The 15,964-nt window shown below is 36.8% G+C and overlaps 1 protein-coding gene across 1 annotated transcript in view; it reads left to right on the forward strand.

Annotated features, from left to right (window-relative positions):
- p (WD40 repeat domain-containing protein pink) overlaps positions 1-15,964 on the forward strand; it is a 306,375-nt gene that overhangs the window by 258,264 nt on the left and 32,147 nt on the right. The window contains exon 21 of the mRNA XM_090396034.1: positions 12,341-12,400. Coding sequence (XP_090252160.1) covers positions 12,341-12,400 — 60 coding nt within the window. The remainder of the gene's footprint in view (positions 1-12,340; positions 12,401-15,964) is intronic.

Genomic DNA, 15,964 nt, shown 5'->3' on the forward strand with positions numbered 1-15,964 from the left:
TAAAGAAAAAGTTGCACTTTTTCTTTAATCTTTTATGAAGATATAAGCAAAGCTTTTATATTATGGAACACTCTAGATCAGAACATCTCTTTAGACTGTTATTTTTTATTTCTTAATTGAAATAAAATAAAAATTTAATGAAGTAATCACACGTGTGTGTGTGTGTGTGTGTGTGTGTGTGTGTGTGTGTGTGTGTGTGTGTGTGTGTGTGTGTGTGTGTGTGTGTGTGTGTGTGTGTGTGTGTGTGTTGCCTACTTTGTTATACTTTTGGCAATAATGATCTTTGAAATTTGAAGTGTAGATTGCAGATGGTGATGAACGAGTATGATATTAGTGATTGGTAAAAAGTAAGATTGAGCGCTGCTGAATTTTAAAATTTAAAACAGATATGAATAAAGGAGTTAAAATCATGAAAATAATTGGATACTATTAAGAGATGAGAATAAATCCAGTAATGAATGATATGGTATTACGCTGGTGTCCAAAAATTAAGGATGAACACTATTTCTGAAGATTACAACTGCAAATTCAGATGAATCAGCTTGTGGAAAGATTGGTTCTTCCTTCAAACAATTCGCTGAGCGAATTGTTTAAAGGAAGCTTCTTTTGTGAAGGAATAACATTGCAAACTTGGATGTCTTGTAATATCTCAAAGACATCATCAAGATGATTTCACATGGGGAAGAATTATTGGAAAGCTTGAAGTCACAGAATTACTGATATTTTGCCAGAGAGTTAGGAATCTCACATAGCATTGTATCCAGGCTCTGGGCAGCATTTCAGACCAGTGGAATTTGTTTCAGATGTTTGCTAAGAGGTCACCCTCATTCTACTATGGAGCATGAAGACAGATTTTTGGTTATAACAGCAAAACATATGCAATGCACCATGGCAGGTCAACTTGCAAGTTGGCTTTATTCAAGCACAGGTACGCGGATATCTCAACAAACTGTGGTGAAGACGTCTGTGACAAGTAGGCCTATACACCCAAAGTTCTGTAGTCTGCATTCCTTTATCCACAGTTCATCATACAGCAGATTTTCAGTGGTGTTGTATCCATAAAAACTGGATAAAACACCAATGGACTAATATACTCTTTACTGATGAGAGTCATTTTAGTCTTTCCTCCAATTTTAGACGACATTTAATCTGGTATGAAAGGCAGTGCTGGGGTCATGGTGTGGGGAGTTATTATGCTTAATGGATGCATCGAGCTACAAGTGCTGGAAAAAGGGACTATTTTTGATAAATGATAATGATATGTGATTGACTGATGAATGATATTGCCTCCAATTCTAGATGACACTTGATCTGGCATGAAAGGGATAGACACAGCAGTGCTGTGGGTCACAGTATGGGAGTTATTATGCTTACTGGACACACCGAGTTACAACTGCTGGAAAAATGGATTATGACTGGTGAAGACGGTGCCACACCACATCATACATGAGTAGTGGAGATACTTCTGGAGATCAAGGATATTAATCAAATTAAGTGCCAGCATGCTCCCCAGAACACTCTAGATCAGAACACCATACAACATGTTTGGTGCACAATAGGGAGGAGATGCAATGCTGCTCAAAATTCCCCTCCAGAAAACAAACAAGGCCTTGCTCTTGATCTGAAGGAGGAGGAGGAGTGGGCTAGTTTGCTTCAAGAACTCCTGAATCACTTGGTGCTATGCTTGGGATATTGTTGAGAGCTGCATCACAGTTCAGGGTGAACATATTCTATACTGAAATGTCTCCCTCTGCATAGTTTTCTGTAAGCGCTATACATTAATTCCTTAGCTACGTTCTTAGGAAATTTGAAATTTTTGCCAAAAATGCATTGCAATATAATTTATATGAAATTTATAACACATTTTTGAGTAATATAATTTATTAGTATGTTGCCGATAGATTTATGTCCACATTTGGTTGTAGTCACAGGCATTTTTTCATATGCAGGTAAAAATATAGTTTGTCCTTAGCTTTTAGACACGAGTGTATTAGTAAATACGCTATAAAATTTGTAAAATTTAAAAATGAAAAATATTAAAAGATTAAAAACTAGAATGTAAAAACTGTAAAGGATAAAAGAATGTAAAAGTCTTAAAATAGTAAAAAAATTCCATCACCCACCAATTTTACCGAATTTCTAATTTTATGGTTTATTTTATTTTATAGTTTAGTTTATTTCTAATATATATAGTTTTATTAGTAGTATTTGGATTTAAATTCGGCACATTGGTATTTATTTTCATTTTCCTTTATTTACAGCTAATTAGTTGTATAAGTGCTTTTTTGAAATGCCTTTTTATGGTAAATAAAGAAATTTCCACAAAACTTCTCATTCTTAAGATAGGAGAGGGAGGGAAGAATGCAGATAAAAGTGCAGGTGGTTACTTTGAATCTGATTTGCCGAGATAATGGGTGACTTTCCTGTTGTAACAGGTACATTTTTTGTGTGATTCTTTAGTTGAACTGTAGTCATTGACTACTAAGATTATCATATTTCTGAAAGGTGGCATATTTTCTAAGTTAGTGTGAAGATTTAATTTAACGTGTTTGGTTTTTTAATGTTTTTACGTAGTGTCGTAATAGTGTTGATGCCATTCGTTAAAATTCGTTTACATGTGTTTTGAGTGGTGTTTGTAATGACTTCAAGAGGTTGCAAAAATTCACCTAACAAAGAGGATACATCAAATACCCGTGCTTTTTGTGCAAGTGGGACAGCCAAGATCGAGAACAACATTGGATTGAGAAGGAATGGCCAGAAAGAGTCACATTAGAACCTGGAAGTAAAAACGTGTTACATGAAACTTTGGTTGCTCGAGAAAAAATCCTTTTACCCCTGCTTCACATAAAGCTGGGATTGATTAAGCAGTTTGTCGAAAGAAGGAGAGCATTTTAAATACATCTATGCAAAATTTCTGGGATTATCTACAGCAAAATTGAAAGAAGGTATTTTTATCGGTCCAGACATCAGGAAACTTATGAAGGATAAACTGTTTGATGAAAAAATGGCAACTGTTGAAAAAAGAAGGGTGGAAAGCTTTGAAAGAGATGGTGACCAAATTTTTAGGAAATCACAAGGATCCCAAGTATAAAATGATTGTGGAAGATATGCTACAGAAATTCAATGATTTGGGATGCTCCATGAGCTTAAAAGTGCACTTTCTTAACTCTCATTTAGACTACTTTCCTGAGAATCTAGGAACTATCAGTGAAGAGCAAGGAGAGCAATTCCACCAAGACATCAAGGAGAGAGATGGAAAGAAGGTATCAGGGCAGGTGGAATGTCAATATGATGGCGGACTATTACTGAATGTTGCACAGAGATGACCTGGGAAAAGAATTTCACAGAAAAAGTTCAAAAAGAAGCTTTGAAAGAAAAAGAAAAAGACACCACAATGAAATATAACATATGTACTAAAGATTAATCTTTAATTACTTTAATTAAAATTTTTTTTCCAATACTTTCATTCCAAAAATGTTTACGGAAAATTTCAAATACTGTTATTTTACTTAATATAATGCGTTTTAAAGCTATTTTACTGTAATATTGAGATCTATTTTGTGAAAAATCCTTGCGTGATAGAGAAAAATGGAAGAGATATTCGAAATCAGCAATCAAAAATAAATCAGAAACAGTTAATAGTTTCCAGACAACTTTTCATGACTTGAATTTTGCAGCCTGTGTTATTATTTATAGATGGGAAATGAATTTCATCAGCTTATGTGAGGACACCACCCAGTTTATTAACGGCTTGAAATAACTTGAAAAAGTTCCATTTTGGTCTTCTAGAACAGTTTTCTAGACTATGTAAAATATTAAATAAAAATATATTTAAAAAAGAAATTAAAAGATAAGAAAAGAAATCCTTAGCTTCTGATATTGGTTTCCAACTTTTCATGGATGGAAACTGAATAAAATAAAATAAAAAAACTGTATGTTACATACTGTAGATGCAAATTACACTGCAAAAAAGTGATGAAGCTGTGAATTTAGAGATAATAATGGACAGAAAGTTGAAGTTCAGAGGATATATTGCAAAAGTGAGCAGAATATTTCCATGGATCACTTGGATGTTTAAAAAAAACAAAAAAAATACAAGCAGGAAGAAAGTTATTACTCCCTCTTTGAGATTTCAATACAGCTACATCTTAACTTTTATGCACAGATGTAATTGCCTAAGTTTCTTGGGGATGTGGAGAAGATTCATGGGCAAGCAACCAAAATCCACATCCAATAAATCCCTTTTTTCTTTTTTCTTTTTTTTTAGTGTATTGATGTGTTCTTAACTTTTAGAGAGCTTGAAGAGTTGGAATACGATTGAAATAGATTACCAGAGGTTGTCATGAATATTTGATCAATAGGTGACTTTGGAGTATAGGGGATGGGGTGATATTCATTGTGTCACTACTTTTCAGCATTTCAGACTTAACACTACTCTGGAAGCTGTAGCCATCAACCACTTAGTAGCATTTCTTATTACAATATTTCTTATTACATTTGTTTACCTCCAACTTCTGAGTCAACTCAGACTGACATTGATAATCTTATATTGCAGTTGCCTCAGCCCATATTTCTTATGAATAACTTTAATAGACATTACTCTATAGGATAATGCCAACATGAATGATCACTACCCTACAAAGTAATGGATGCAATATCTTCTTTCATGTGCCTGCCCTGCTCATATTCTGCAATAGATCTGTCCTGCCATTCCTACATGTTTATGGAGCTATCAAAGAGACCATATAATGGAAGCAGTCACTTTCCTGAGAATTTTAGTATGTTTTCATAGCACCTATGTTCTCCTGCATGGATAATGAATCTTGGGCTGACTCAAATACTGTTTTGTATCTTGCAATATTTAAGCTCAAGAAAGTCAGCAAAACACCTATTGACAGTGTATTGATTCAGGTAATAGATTGTATTGTCCAGGCATCAACAACAGCAATTCCAAAAACATCATATGATTTTTGACTCTGTCCAAAACATGGTGGAACCCTGAGTGCCAACCAGCTAGAAAAAGATCAAGGCAGAGAGAACATAGGTATATTTCAGAGAAATCCTATCACCATTAAATATCAAATCTTCTAAAAACATGTTATGATAGACATTGTAAAATTCGATGCAACAGAAGTTCCTTTAATTTCGCATCGATTTTTACAGAGGTCGTTCATATTGTAAATAACTCTAGACTACTCATTGCTGAAAATTTTGTAAACCCATGTAGGTATCTGGAAAATGCCACAACAAAAAAATGCTTGTAAATTGTAAGATAAAATAGTTGTTAAGATTGTGCACTTTATTTAATTCTCAGAGTAAAATTGTAAAGGTAACCTATTTTTGAGGTGTTTATGCCCCAAGCAAATGGAATTACAGATGATTAAGTCTGTAAAAGTGAACAGTGGCTTGAAGGTCACGGCAGCTGACGTCAGAACGTTCGCAGGATATTCGGGGGTCTCCGTCCCCAAAACAAGGAACTCGTAATGAAGGTCACGACGACTGATGTCAGCGTGCACGTAGGACATTCGGGGGTCTCCGACTCTAAAACAGGAACCTGAAAAAAAAAAGAGTATATATAGGGGGGGCCTTAGAAGGAAGGCTCTCTATCTTTCGTTCTCACATTCTTCTTGGGACAGTTTGCAGACCCGACTAGAGTTCGTCGGAACACTCCTGGTTACGGGGAGTGACGGAGGAGCAGCAGGAATTTTTGTGGTGAATTGCAGTATACGAGTCCGCTCAGTGCATCAGACGTAGATTGCCTTCGACTCAATCCAGTACCGTCAGCAAATGGGAATCACTCTTCCCACAAGTGAACCATGAGGAGACGACTATCAGGCAACGTACAAAGAAGGCCTGAACAGAAGAACAAGTCGGACAGCCTGCAGAAACAGACCAGGATTACAAGGATTTGAAGGAAAGTACATGTCGCAAAGGACTTGTGAGTACATTTTCCAGTATTATCAGTAAGGTGTGAAAGGAGAATTGATCTTCTGATTGTAACATTCCTGGATATTTAGTGTTGTTGCAGATATCAAAAATTAGGACTGAAGCATAGATATGAGATAATTTTGGGGAGATGATAGAGTAAAAGAGATATTGTAGGACATGAGGTTTTTCTCTCTGTAAATGATTGATATTTTTTGTTCAAGGTTACGAGTTAAGATTAGATTAAGATTAAGAGTGAGACTGTATAAAGTGTATGGAATAGTGTAAATTTTGCTTCAAGTTACATTAAACATGTTTTGTTTATTAAAAGCAGACTCTCACCTGATCTTTACTCAATACACTGTCTTAAAAAATATTCGAACCTGTGAACAAAGGGAGCTAGGGAATAGTCACGACTGTAAATTAAGCCTTAGACCATTGATAGAATTATCCTATAGGTATTTTACTTATCTCCAATGCTTATTAATTAGGAACTTAGGTGATGCAGTCACAAATCAAATAAATTTTCCTAAGTTCTTTTCAGCATAAAAGATTGCTATCTGTACCTGAGATTCGCCTAGTATTTAGGTCAATTTACTAACAGCCTCACCTTATATACAGGGTGTTCGGGATAAATTTGACATATTTATAATTAATTATATTTTTCCGTAAGTTACATGTATTAACACACACTTCTCTTCATTTAAAAGGTTGGACCCTTCTTCATTCATATACAAGATGTCAGAAAGGATGGATAGCTGGAACCCACCTGAATCATGGAAGAGAATAACTTGTATCATGATGATTTGTGCTGGCCATCAAAATAAGGATATTTCGACTGCTGCCCAATGCTCCCTGAATACAGTAAAAACAATCAGGCATGAACTAGAGACTTGCAATGGTGACTACGAGGATGTAGCAAGAAGAAAGATCCCTAGCAGACGATCTGATTGCGTTCGTACAGCAGAATTCCTCCCAAATCTGCAGGAACAGGTGTTGAAGAACCCTGGCATTGGAATTCGGGCTTTGTCACGTGAAATGAATGTTGCAGCCTCTACTATGAAGCTTGCACTCAATGAAGACCTCCGCTACTACTCATACAAGCGCCGCAAAGGTCAGCTGCTTACAGAAAAGGCCTGTGAAAAACGTTTGATAAACGCGAAGAAACTTCTAAGCAGAGTGAAACATCCTGCGGAACCACAAACAATCTGGTTCTTTTCCGATGAGAAAAACTTTTGCCAGGATCAAAAACACAACACGCAGAATAACAGATGGCTTGCATACAGTACAAAGGACATTCCTCGTGTAATGCAGACTAAATTTCCCCAAACTGTGATGGTTTTCGGATGTGTATCCTCTGAAGGCAATGTGATGCCTCTGCATTTTTTCCAAGAGGGCCTCAGGTTGACTTCAGATGGCTACGTGGAGTTGCTAAACACTGTAGTCAAGCCCTGGATAACAAGGGTAGCCAATGGTAGGCCGTATGTATGGCAGCAGGATTCGGCCCCTTGTCACACCTCTGGGAAAAGTCAAAAATGGTTGTCTGAAAATTTCTACGACTTCACCAGTCCAAATGTTTGGCCTCCAAACTCCCCAGACCTTAACCCCATGGATTATTTTGTAAGGGGCTCAGTTGAAAAAGACACCAATCGCACTTCCAGTAATACAAAAGCCCAGTTAATGGATAAAATTAAAACAGTTTTTGCGGCCCTTCCCAGGGAGACTGTAGCATCAGCTTGTTCGAGGTTCCGAAGCAGGATTGAAGCTGTGATCGATGCTAATGGTGGTTATTTTGAGTAAATCTTGTTGATAGTATTGTAATTAACTCTGCCTGTAATGTTTTTTGTCAATTCATTAAATTTAATAGATACAAAGAAGATTTTCTTTTTCCTTACGAAACTGTCAAATTTATCCCGAACACCCTGTAGGAGCATTAAGAAGTAATGGTGGGGAATAAGACAAGAGATATTATAAGTGATAGGATATCATAAGAGTACCTTAAGAAAGCATAAGAGTACAATTAAGAGAATATAAATAACACAAGTAAGATTACAAGAAGTTGTAAAAGCTAAAATTATTATAATGGCGCAACCCATGTGCGTTTAATCGATCAATGTTTAGCTGTTGAACTCCCAGCAATTGCACATACTTTACAAGACAGCTTTGCTAGAATCTCATCAAACGCTTCATATCTTGAATTTTTAATAATCAACAAACAACATTTTTCACCTGCCAGCACTGTATGGCCTGATGTCATCCATTACGATTTCTTTCCTCCTCCTTTTATATATGGCAGAATATTTACTAAGGAGGAGGAGTTTCCAGATTTTAAGGAGAACTCCTCCATGAGAGGTTGGTCAACTGATAGTACCATAGATGATGGGCAATAAGGAATGTTCACATCTGACTTGAAATGCTGTGGATTATATTCTTTGGGAAACGTGGTGTGTGTGTGGGGGGGGGGGGGGGGGCTGTTCCAGAGGGCAGCAGTGGAAGAGACGAATGTTAGGAGGAGAAATTTGTTTTGTGGGTTAGGAGTTGAACTGCGAGAGATTATTGATTGGCTGCTGCTCTTTTTAGACAGATTTGCAACAAGGGTGGGAATTATTCATGCGAATTCTGAGGAACATTGGTCATGGAAGTATTTATAGAAGATATAGGCTGCAGAGACTGAATGCCTATATGAAAGTGAGTGGAGTGTGTAAGTGAGAAAGAGAGGGAGGGGGGGGTCATCAATCAATCTAATTGCTTTTTCTATATACAATTCAGTATTTTTAGGGAGCTCTTAGGGGCACCACCCCAATATGAGAGCAGTATTCAATGGTCAGGCAGATTTGTGTAGAGTTAGGAGCAGTTTGGAGTTAAAGTAGGAAGTTCATTCCATCTCTTCATGTAATCATGGGCCTGAAGCAGTGATACCTGACCATTTTCTTGGGGGTCAGAGTTGCACTGAACAATGCAACTCTGAATAATGTTGTCATTTAGCATTACATCAGTTTCAAAATGGAAATTCAGGATGATCACGTTATACCGTTTGTTTTCTACGTCAATCGTGTTGCCTTGAACTGATGAGGGTGACTGGTCGTGAATTGCTTTGAGCTATTTTTCAGTTGTGTTGGGAGAAGGTTTCATCAAGCATGATAAGGCACTGTTCCATGCATCCATGTGCTTGCCGAGAATTCTGCCCTCTCACTCCGTTTTGCTGCTGCTGCCATCTTTGCTGCAAGCATGGCTTCACATTGACTACTAGTGCTTGCTATAACCAATATTAGAATACAGGAAATTTTTTTTTTAAAATGCTCAATTACTTATAGTTGGTTTAGTATTCTTCAGTCCCTTGAAAACTATTGCTATACTATCTTTTGGAATTAAGATTAAGCAAAATCACTTCTAAAATGATATAATAACAGCACAATTTCCAACTAATGCAATCCGAAACACCACCTGGTTCACTATGATTCATGGCATAAGGCTGTCATTGCCTTGCCAGAGTTGAGAAGAGATTCAAAACTATAAACAAACCATCCTTTTTGTTCTAACTAGCTGTCTTAATAAGATTTGAAGTGACATTTTCTCCAGCACATGATGTGGTTTTGCAGACACTGATCAACATTGGATCATTTAATCTGTTTAGAGACATTTACTAGAGATGCATTCTAAAAATGTTGAACATCTGGTTTCAGTTTTCTTTGCTATGGGGAAAAAAAAAAGCTTATGATAGAGTCTGGAAATATGCTCAGGGACATTTTTATGTTAAAAATTTTCTGTCTAGCTAAATCTTCTAAATCTTCATAAGAAACGCGTTATCCCAGTCATTTTCACTCTGGTACCATCTGCATGATATACTGTATCTTATTATAAAAAATGAGACCAGATGAAAAACAAATCTCTAACTAATATATAAATTGCACAATAAAAGTGGCTCAAAATTTGGTTGGTGTTAAAAAATACGTTTGGTGCATATTTCTGTTTATTTTATGGTGTGACATCTTGTCAATTTGGTGCTGTATTCCTAAGTACATAACTTGTCACTAATAGATCGTATAAAATTGCACTTGCTTTAACTGAAAAAAAATCAAATAAATTCTTGGGCTTCAGAAAATCCATTGAAGCAGATTGAATCGTGATTATGTTTTAATGCATCCCGAAAGAAAAATCATGGTAATACAGATATTATAGTAAGTATTATCACATGAACCAAACATCCACTGAATATATGATGGAATGGAATCCAAAAGAAAGCAAGTGGTGTGTCACAAGGCTTTTTGCCATTGTTGTTTATTCACATGAAAGATATAGGAAATGGGCCAAAGGGAAATGAGGAAATGCTCAGTTGTTTGCTGATTATGCTAAACTGGAGAGGCAATACTTAATAAAGGTCATATAGAAATCTTTCAGTATGGGTAAAGGATAATGAATGTCAGTTTAATATGGCAGAGTGTAAATTTTGTTCTTCAGTATAAAAAGATTCATTGCCATTATATTCCCTATGGACAGGGAATTAGAAGCTCTTTTTGCAGAAATAGCAAAATATTTCAAAGAGTTGCATGGATATTAAAGAACTCAGTGAGTAGAGACAAAGAGGTTATTATTCCACTCTGAAGTTTTGATATGGCCACATCTGGATCAATGTGCATAAATTTAGTTCCCTGAGTTTCTTGGAGATATGGAAGATTATGTGACTAATTATGCAAAAAAATTATGCAACTTAAACAACAAGAGTGAAGTGTACTCTCATCAGCAAAACATTGGATTGAATTTGCATTCATCTGGAGAAGGTTGTATAGAAGGAAGAGTGATAGCTCATTCTGTGGTTCTACATGACTATATTATCATCTACTCTGCCTTCTATACAACCTTCTTTAGATGAATGCAAATTCAAACCATTGTTTTGCTGGTGAGAGTACACCACACTTTTTTCATTTGACAAAATTTGCTTTTTGCCAGTCAACACATTTCCAGAATATCAACTAATAGAATCGTAAGTAGTAGTCTCCTTTCTTTGATGAGAGGGGAAGTTCTGATAACCTTGTTCATTTCAAAGCTGGTTAAAAAAAAATTTAAAAAAAACTATATAAATCAAGTGGATATTAAATCCAGCATTATTTCAAAGCCGAATGCAGAAACTAAAAGTTTTGTAGGAAATTTAACTGGAGAGCTTACGGGAATACACTCGCCGGCATTTACGAGTTGCCCTAGCGCAGACCTTATAGGAGTCATGTAGCTGCCCAAGCATCCATATATTCACCTTCTATTGGTCCAATTTGATAAGATTTCACTGGCCTGACAGCTGTTTTGAACTGGTTGGTTTTCCTCAGAGACCAGGCAAAAACCTTAAGAGAGCAAAAACTCTCGTTCAGTACTAAGGAACTTGAACCAGTTTCTGTATTCAGCTTTGAAATAATGCTGGATTTAATATCCATTGGATTTATATAATTTTGCACCACCGAAATGAAGTCTTTTGGCTCTTTATGTTAGTAAAAAAAAATCTGTCTTTTTCTCACAAAACCGGACTTTTTTTGTCAGTCTTCCTCTGGACACAAATCCAAAGACAAGATTTATTTTCTTGGAATAACTGTAACCTCCAATGTTTCTTGGCATAAATATAATATTGCCTCACAATCCCAGAAATTAGGTTTTCTTTTTCACTCAAGATTTTTATTTACTTCTGAACAAGTGTTAATTCTATACCAATCACAAATTCATCCAGTCAGTGAATACTGTTCTTTTAGGAGTGTTGTTTCCTTAAAATATATGACTTAATTCAGAAGAGAGATCATAGGTTGATTAATGACCCATCACTCGCTCACTGGTTCTTCTCCACTCTTTCTCACCAACATTCAGTTCCTGCATCTTACATTCTCTATAAATGTTTCTGTAGTCGTAGTTAGTTCATTAAAATTGGTGTCAGTAATTCTCCCACTCTTCTCTAAATCTGTTAAAATATTGCTGTGGCTACTCAACCCTCCTTCACAGTTTAAACTCCAAACTCACAAAACAAATTTTTATTCCTCTGTATTCATTCATTATCTTTTAGAACAGTCTTCCCTCTTACATATTCTCTAAAGAGCACAACCTACAGCTCTTCAAATCCAATGTTAAGTAGTTTCTTCTTTCCCATCAACTTTCTGCCATCTGCAGTACTGATGTAGTATAAAACTTTGAACAGCCTCTTATGTATGGGATTATTAAAAAAAAAAAAAAAGACTAAAAGAAAGAAAGAAAACCTTAACTGTCAAGTACTATCATAGCAGTTGGCATCTATTGGGTAAATTTCAGAAAACAGTGATGTGATTATAAATAATTTTCATCCTTAAGAAAGGATGAATGATCTTATTGTGAATTTTGAATAAATTATGCTGCTTGATTAGTATATTTATGACTAAATTTATAAGAAATATATTTTCCCTTCTAGGTATATCACACCTTATTGAAAGAGAGACAGAAGCCTATTGGATCTGAAGATGAACCAAGGGTATGCAAAATATTATTTTTAAAAATAACTATATCGGATAAGAAAGAAGAGAGAGAGATTTTGAATTTATTTAGTTTTATTAAAGTATTTTCCAATTTAGATTAGAACATGCACTATTGTATATGTTATATATCAAATAGATGATATTTCTGAATGGCAAAGTAAATGACCAATATGATCCCCATCTTTATCCGTCTTTGCCATAAACATAAAACCATTAATCATTGGAGTCTTAAACTGAAATGATCACACCAATGGATATAAGAATATACTATATCCTACAAGATCGTCATATATGTAAAGATAGGCTTAGGTGTTGTTCATTATTCATAATAATGCTTAACAGTATAAACAACACCAAGGTAAAAAGAAAAATACATTTATTAAACTCACTAATATTGCACTGGTTTCTACTCAGCATCATCAGAGCATGGTAACTGTGACAGGCACACAGCACTAAACTAAGTAATTATAGAAGCAATTTAAATTGTAACTATTGTAACTGACACCTGATGTCCTTACATGGCATCCTCTATGGGTCAGATAACTACAGAGTTGATTTAGAGAAGTCTGGCTGTTAGGTCTTAAAATGATAGTCTTCCAGTCTATCTTCTTTAGTAGTGGATAGCATAGATGCCCCACCTACAAACAACTCTCCCTCATCTGTTAAAAACTCTTTGCACTTCCCCTCCATGTGGGGCACCTGTTTGTGGTGGAGGGGACCTCCCAGTGATGGTACTGGCCCTTTTCATTCTTCCTCTTTTTCTTTGCTTTTCTTCCCGTATTCTTTGCTCTACTTCTCCTGAGTCTTTTTCACTATCCTTTTTCCAGACCACCATCACTGGGATCCAACGGCGTATTTGCCGTGCGGTGCGACCCGTGGACATCAGAAAGGGGGATCCTGGTAGTCTTGCACTGCTTTGGCCCCTGCTTCGGCAAGATGGGTGGTCCTGGATGACCCAGCCAGGATCAATCGGCTAGTGGGCTTGCCTGCAAGGGTCAATGGTGTTGCAGTAAGTCTCTCACCCCATGGTCCGGGGTCGGGATCCTAGACCTGCTGCAGCGCCGGTATAGCGTCCAGGGTAGCCCTGGTATTCCACTCCTGAGCGCATTCTTTGCTTGCTGGGTAGTGGGCGTCCATGTGTGGCTCTGTGGTGGGTGGGGAGCTTTGGCGCCGAATTAAAAATTCCTTAAAATATGAATTCTTCATCCTCAAATGTTTCAGGGGACCCTAACAAAGTCCCAACCAAGTACTGATAATATAGACACAGCATATGGGAACAGAAGTAAGAAACAAAAGATATCGGATACTAACAAAAATGTATCAACCTTTTTAATCATTCATGCAACAGGTGAAAAACCAATTGGGAAAATGTCACTCTTCTTTATCCAGAAAGGTTTAGAAGGATTGGCAGGATCTCCCAAAACTGTCAAGAAATTGCGTTCTGGTGATATCCTCGTGGAAACAATGTGCAAACAACATTCCGAGAAACTACTGAGAGCAACGACAATGGGTGGAATACAAATTGCAGTAACACCTCGCAGAACACTCAATTCCAGTAGAGGAGTGATATCAGAATGGGATCTCCTTGAGGTTCCTGATGAGGAGATATGTTCAGAGCTTAAAGATCAAGGAGTGACGGTGTGAGGCGCATCCTGATACGCAGGGATGGTCGCCTGGTCTTAACCAAGAATGTCATCCTTATTTTTGATACACCTAGGCCTCCGACATCTGTAAAAGCAGGGTATCTCAGCTGTCCTGTTAGTATATATATCCCTAACCCGCTGAGATGCTTTAAATGTCAAAGATATGGACATGCCCAAACTGCCTGTCGTGGTTCTACTACCTGTGCTCGATGTGGTAGTAAAGAACATGAAAATAAATCTTGCTGTGAAAAAAAAGCTAAATGTGTCAACTGTCAGGGAGATCATCCAGCATACTCTCGTGCATGTCAGAAATGGAAAGATGAAAAAGAGATACAAAAAATAAAAACAGAACAAAACATTACATATCAGGATGCAAAAAGAAAGCTAGCCACCATTACACCTGTTCTACGATCCTCTTATGCTCAAAAAGTAACAATTAAAAAAGTGCCAACAGCAACTTAAACATGTATGTCTATTCCACCATTTGATAATTTCACCATATCTGAACTTTACGATCGTAAGTGCTTCTCTGTTGAACGCATTAATCACAAGACCTATGGCCTCACTCCAGAGACAACTTCAAAAATGGTCCCATTCAATGAAAACTCATCTGTCAAAAAAATTATGGTGGAGACTTCACTCAAAGATAAACCACCAGACACTCGCACAGAAAAAATGGATACCTCAATACCCACTGAAAGCAAACCAAGCATATCAACTGACCCTAACGCATTTGATGTTTTGAACACTCTACCAGAGAAAGAGATGGACACTGGCCGTCCATACTTCCCTAAAACAGTGGATAAATATAAATCTGATAAAGGTAAGCCCTCAACCTCTCGAAAACCAGACAAGTCAATAAAATCAAAACAATAGGTAAATTTTTACAATGGAACTGTCGTGGGATCCACCAGAATATTGAGGATATCAAGATGTTGTTGCAGAAACACAAACCTTTCTGTTTCTGTCTACAGGAAACTTACTTAAAACCCAATGAGGACCGTACCTTTAGGAATTTCACTGTTGTTGTACGTAAGGATAGAACTGAAGATGGGCCTGCTCATGGAGGAGTAGCTATCCTAGTGGGCAATCATACTCCTTTCCATCAGGTCCAACTTAATACTTCTCTGTAAGCGGTAGCGATTCGCTTCTCTGTGAGATTCCTTATTACAGTATGTTCAATTTATTTACCACCAAGTGCTGAGTTAAATGAAATTGATCTTGATAACCTTATCTCGCAACTGCCTAAACCCATACTTTTGATGGGTGACTTTAACGGTCACAATACTCTATGGGGTAGTGCCAACACTAATAGACGAGGTCGAAGCATTGAAAAAATTCTTGATAATAACTTTTCCCTTCTCAATAATAAACTCAATACTTTCTTCCATATGCCTACCCACTCATATTCTGCAATTGATCTTATAATTTGTTCCCCTTCCATTCTTCCACTGCTCATGTGGGACGTTGAAGAGAACATATATGGAAGTGATCACTTTTCTGTTCTTTGTTCAATGTCTTCACAGGAACCATGTTCACCCACACGGATACCTATATGGAAAATGGACCAGGCTGACTGGAACACTTTCTCTCATCTTGCAAAATTTAATGCTGATGCCATCAGTCAAACACCTATCAATGAAGCTGTAAAATATATAACAGAATGCATTGTCCAGGCAGCAACAACCTCCATCCCAAAAACATCATCTCGATTTCCAGTCTATCCAAAGCCTTGGTGGAACCCAGAATGTCAGGCAGCCAAAAAAAAAAAAAAAATCAACACAGAGCATGGAGCATATTTCGTAGATACCCCACCACATCAAATTTAATAACTTTCAAGCATGCTCGAGCCAGAGCACGTTTTGTAAGATGTCAGAGTCAAAAACAATCATGGATCCAATTTACTACATTAATTAA

This window comes from Typopeltis vanoorti, chromosome 7, assembly GCF_054136105.1.
Source record: "Typopeltis vanoorti isolate ZY-2024b chromosome 7, IOZ_Tvanoo_1.0, whole genome shotgun sequence".
In the NCBI taxonomy this organism is placed as follows: Eukaryota; Metazoa; Arthropoda; class Arachnida; order Uropygi; family Thelyphonidae; genus Typopeltis; species Typopeltis vanoorti.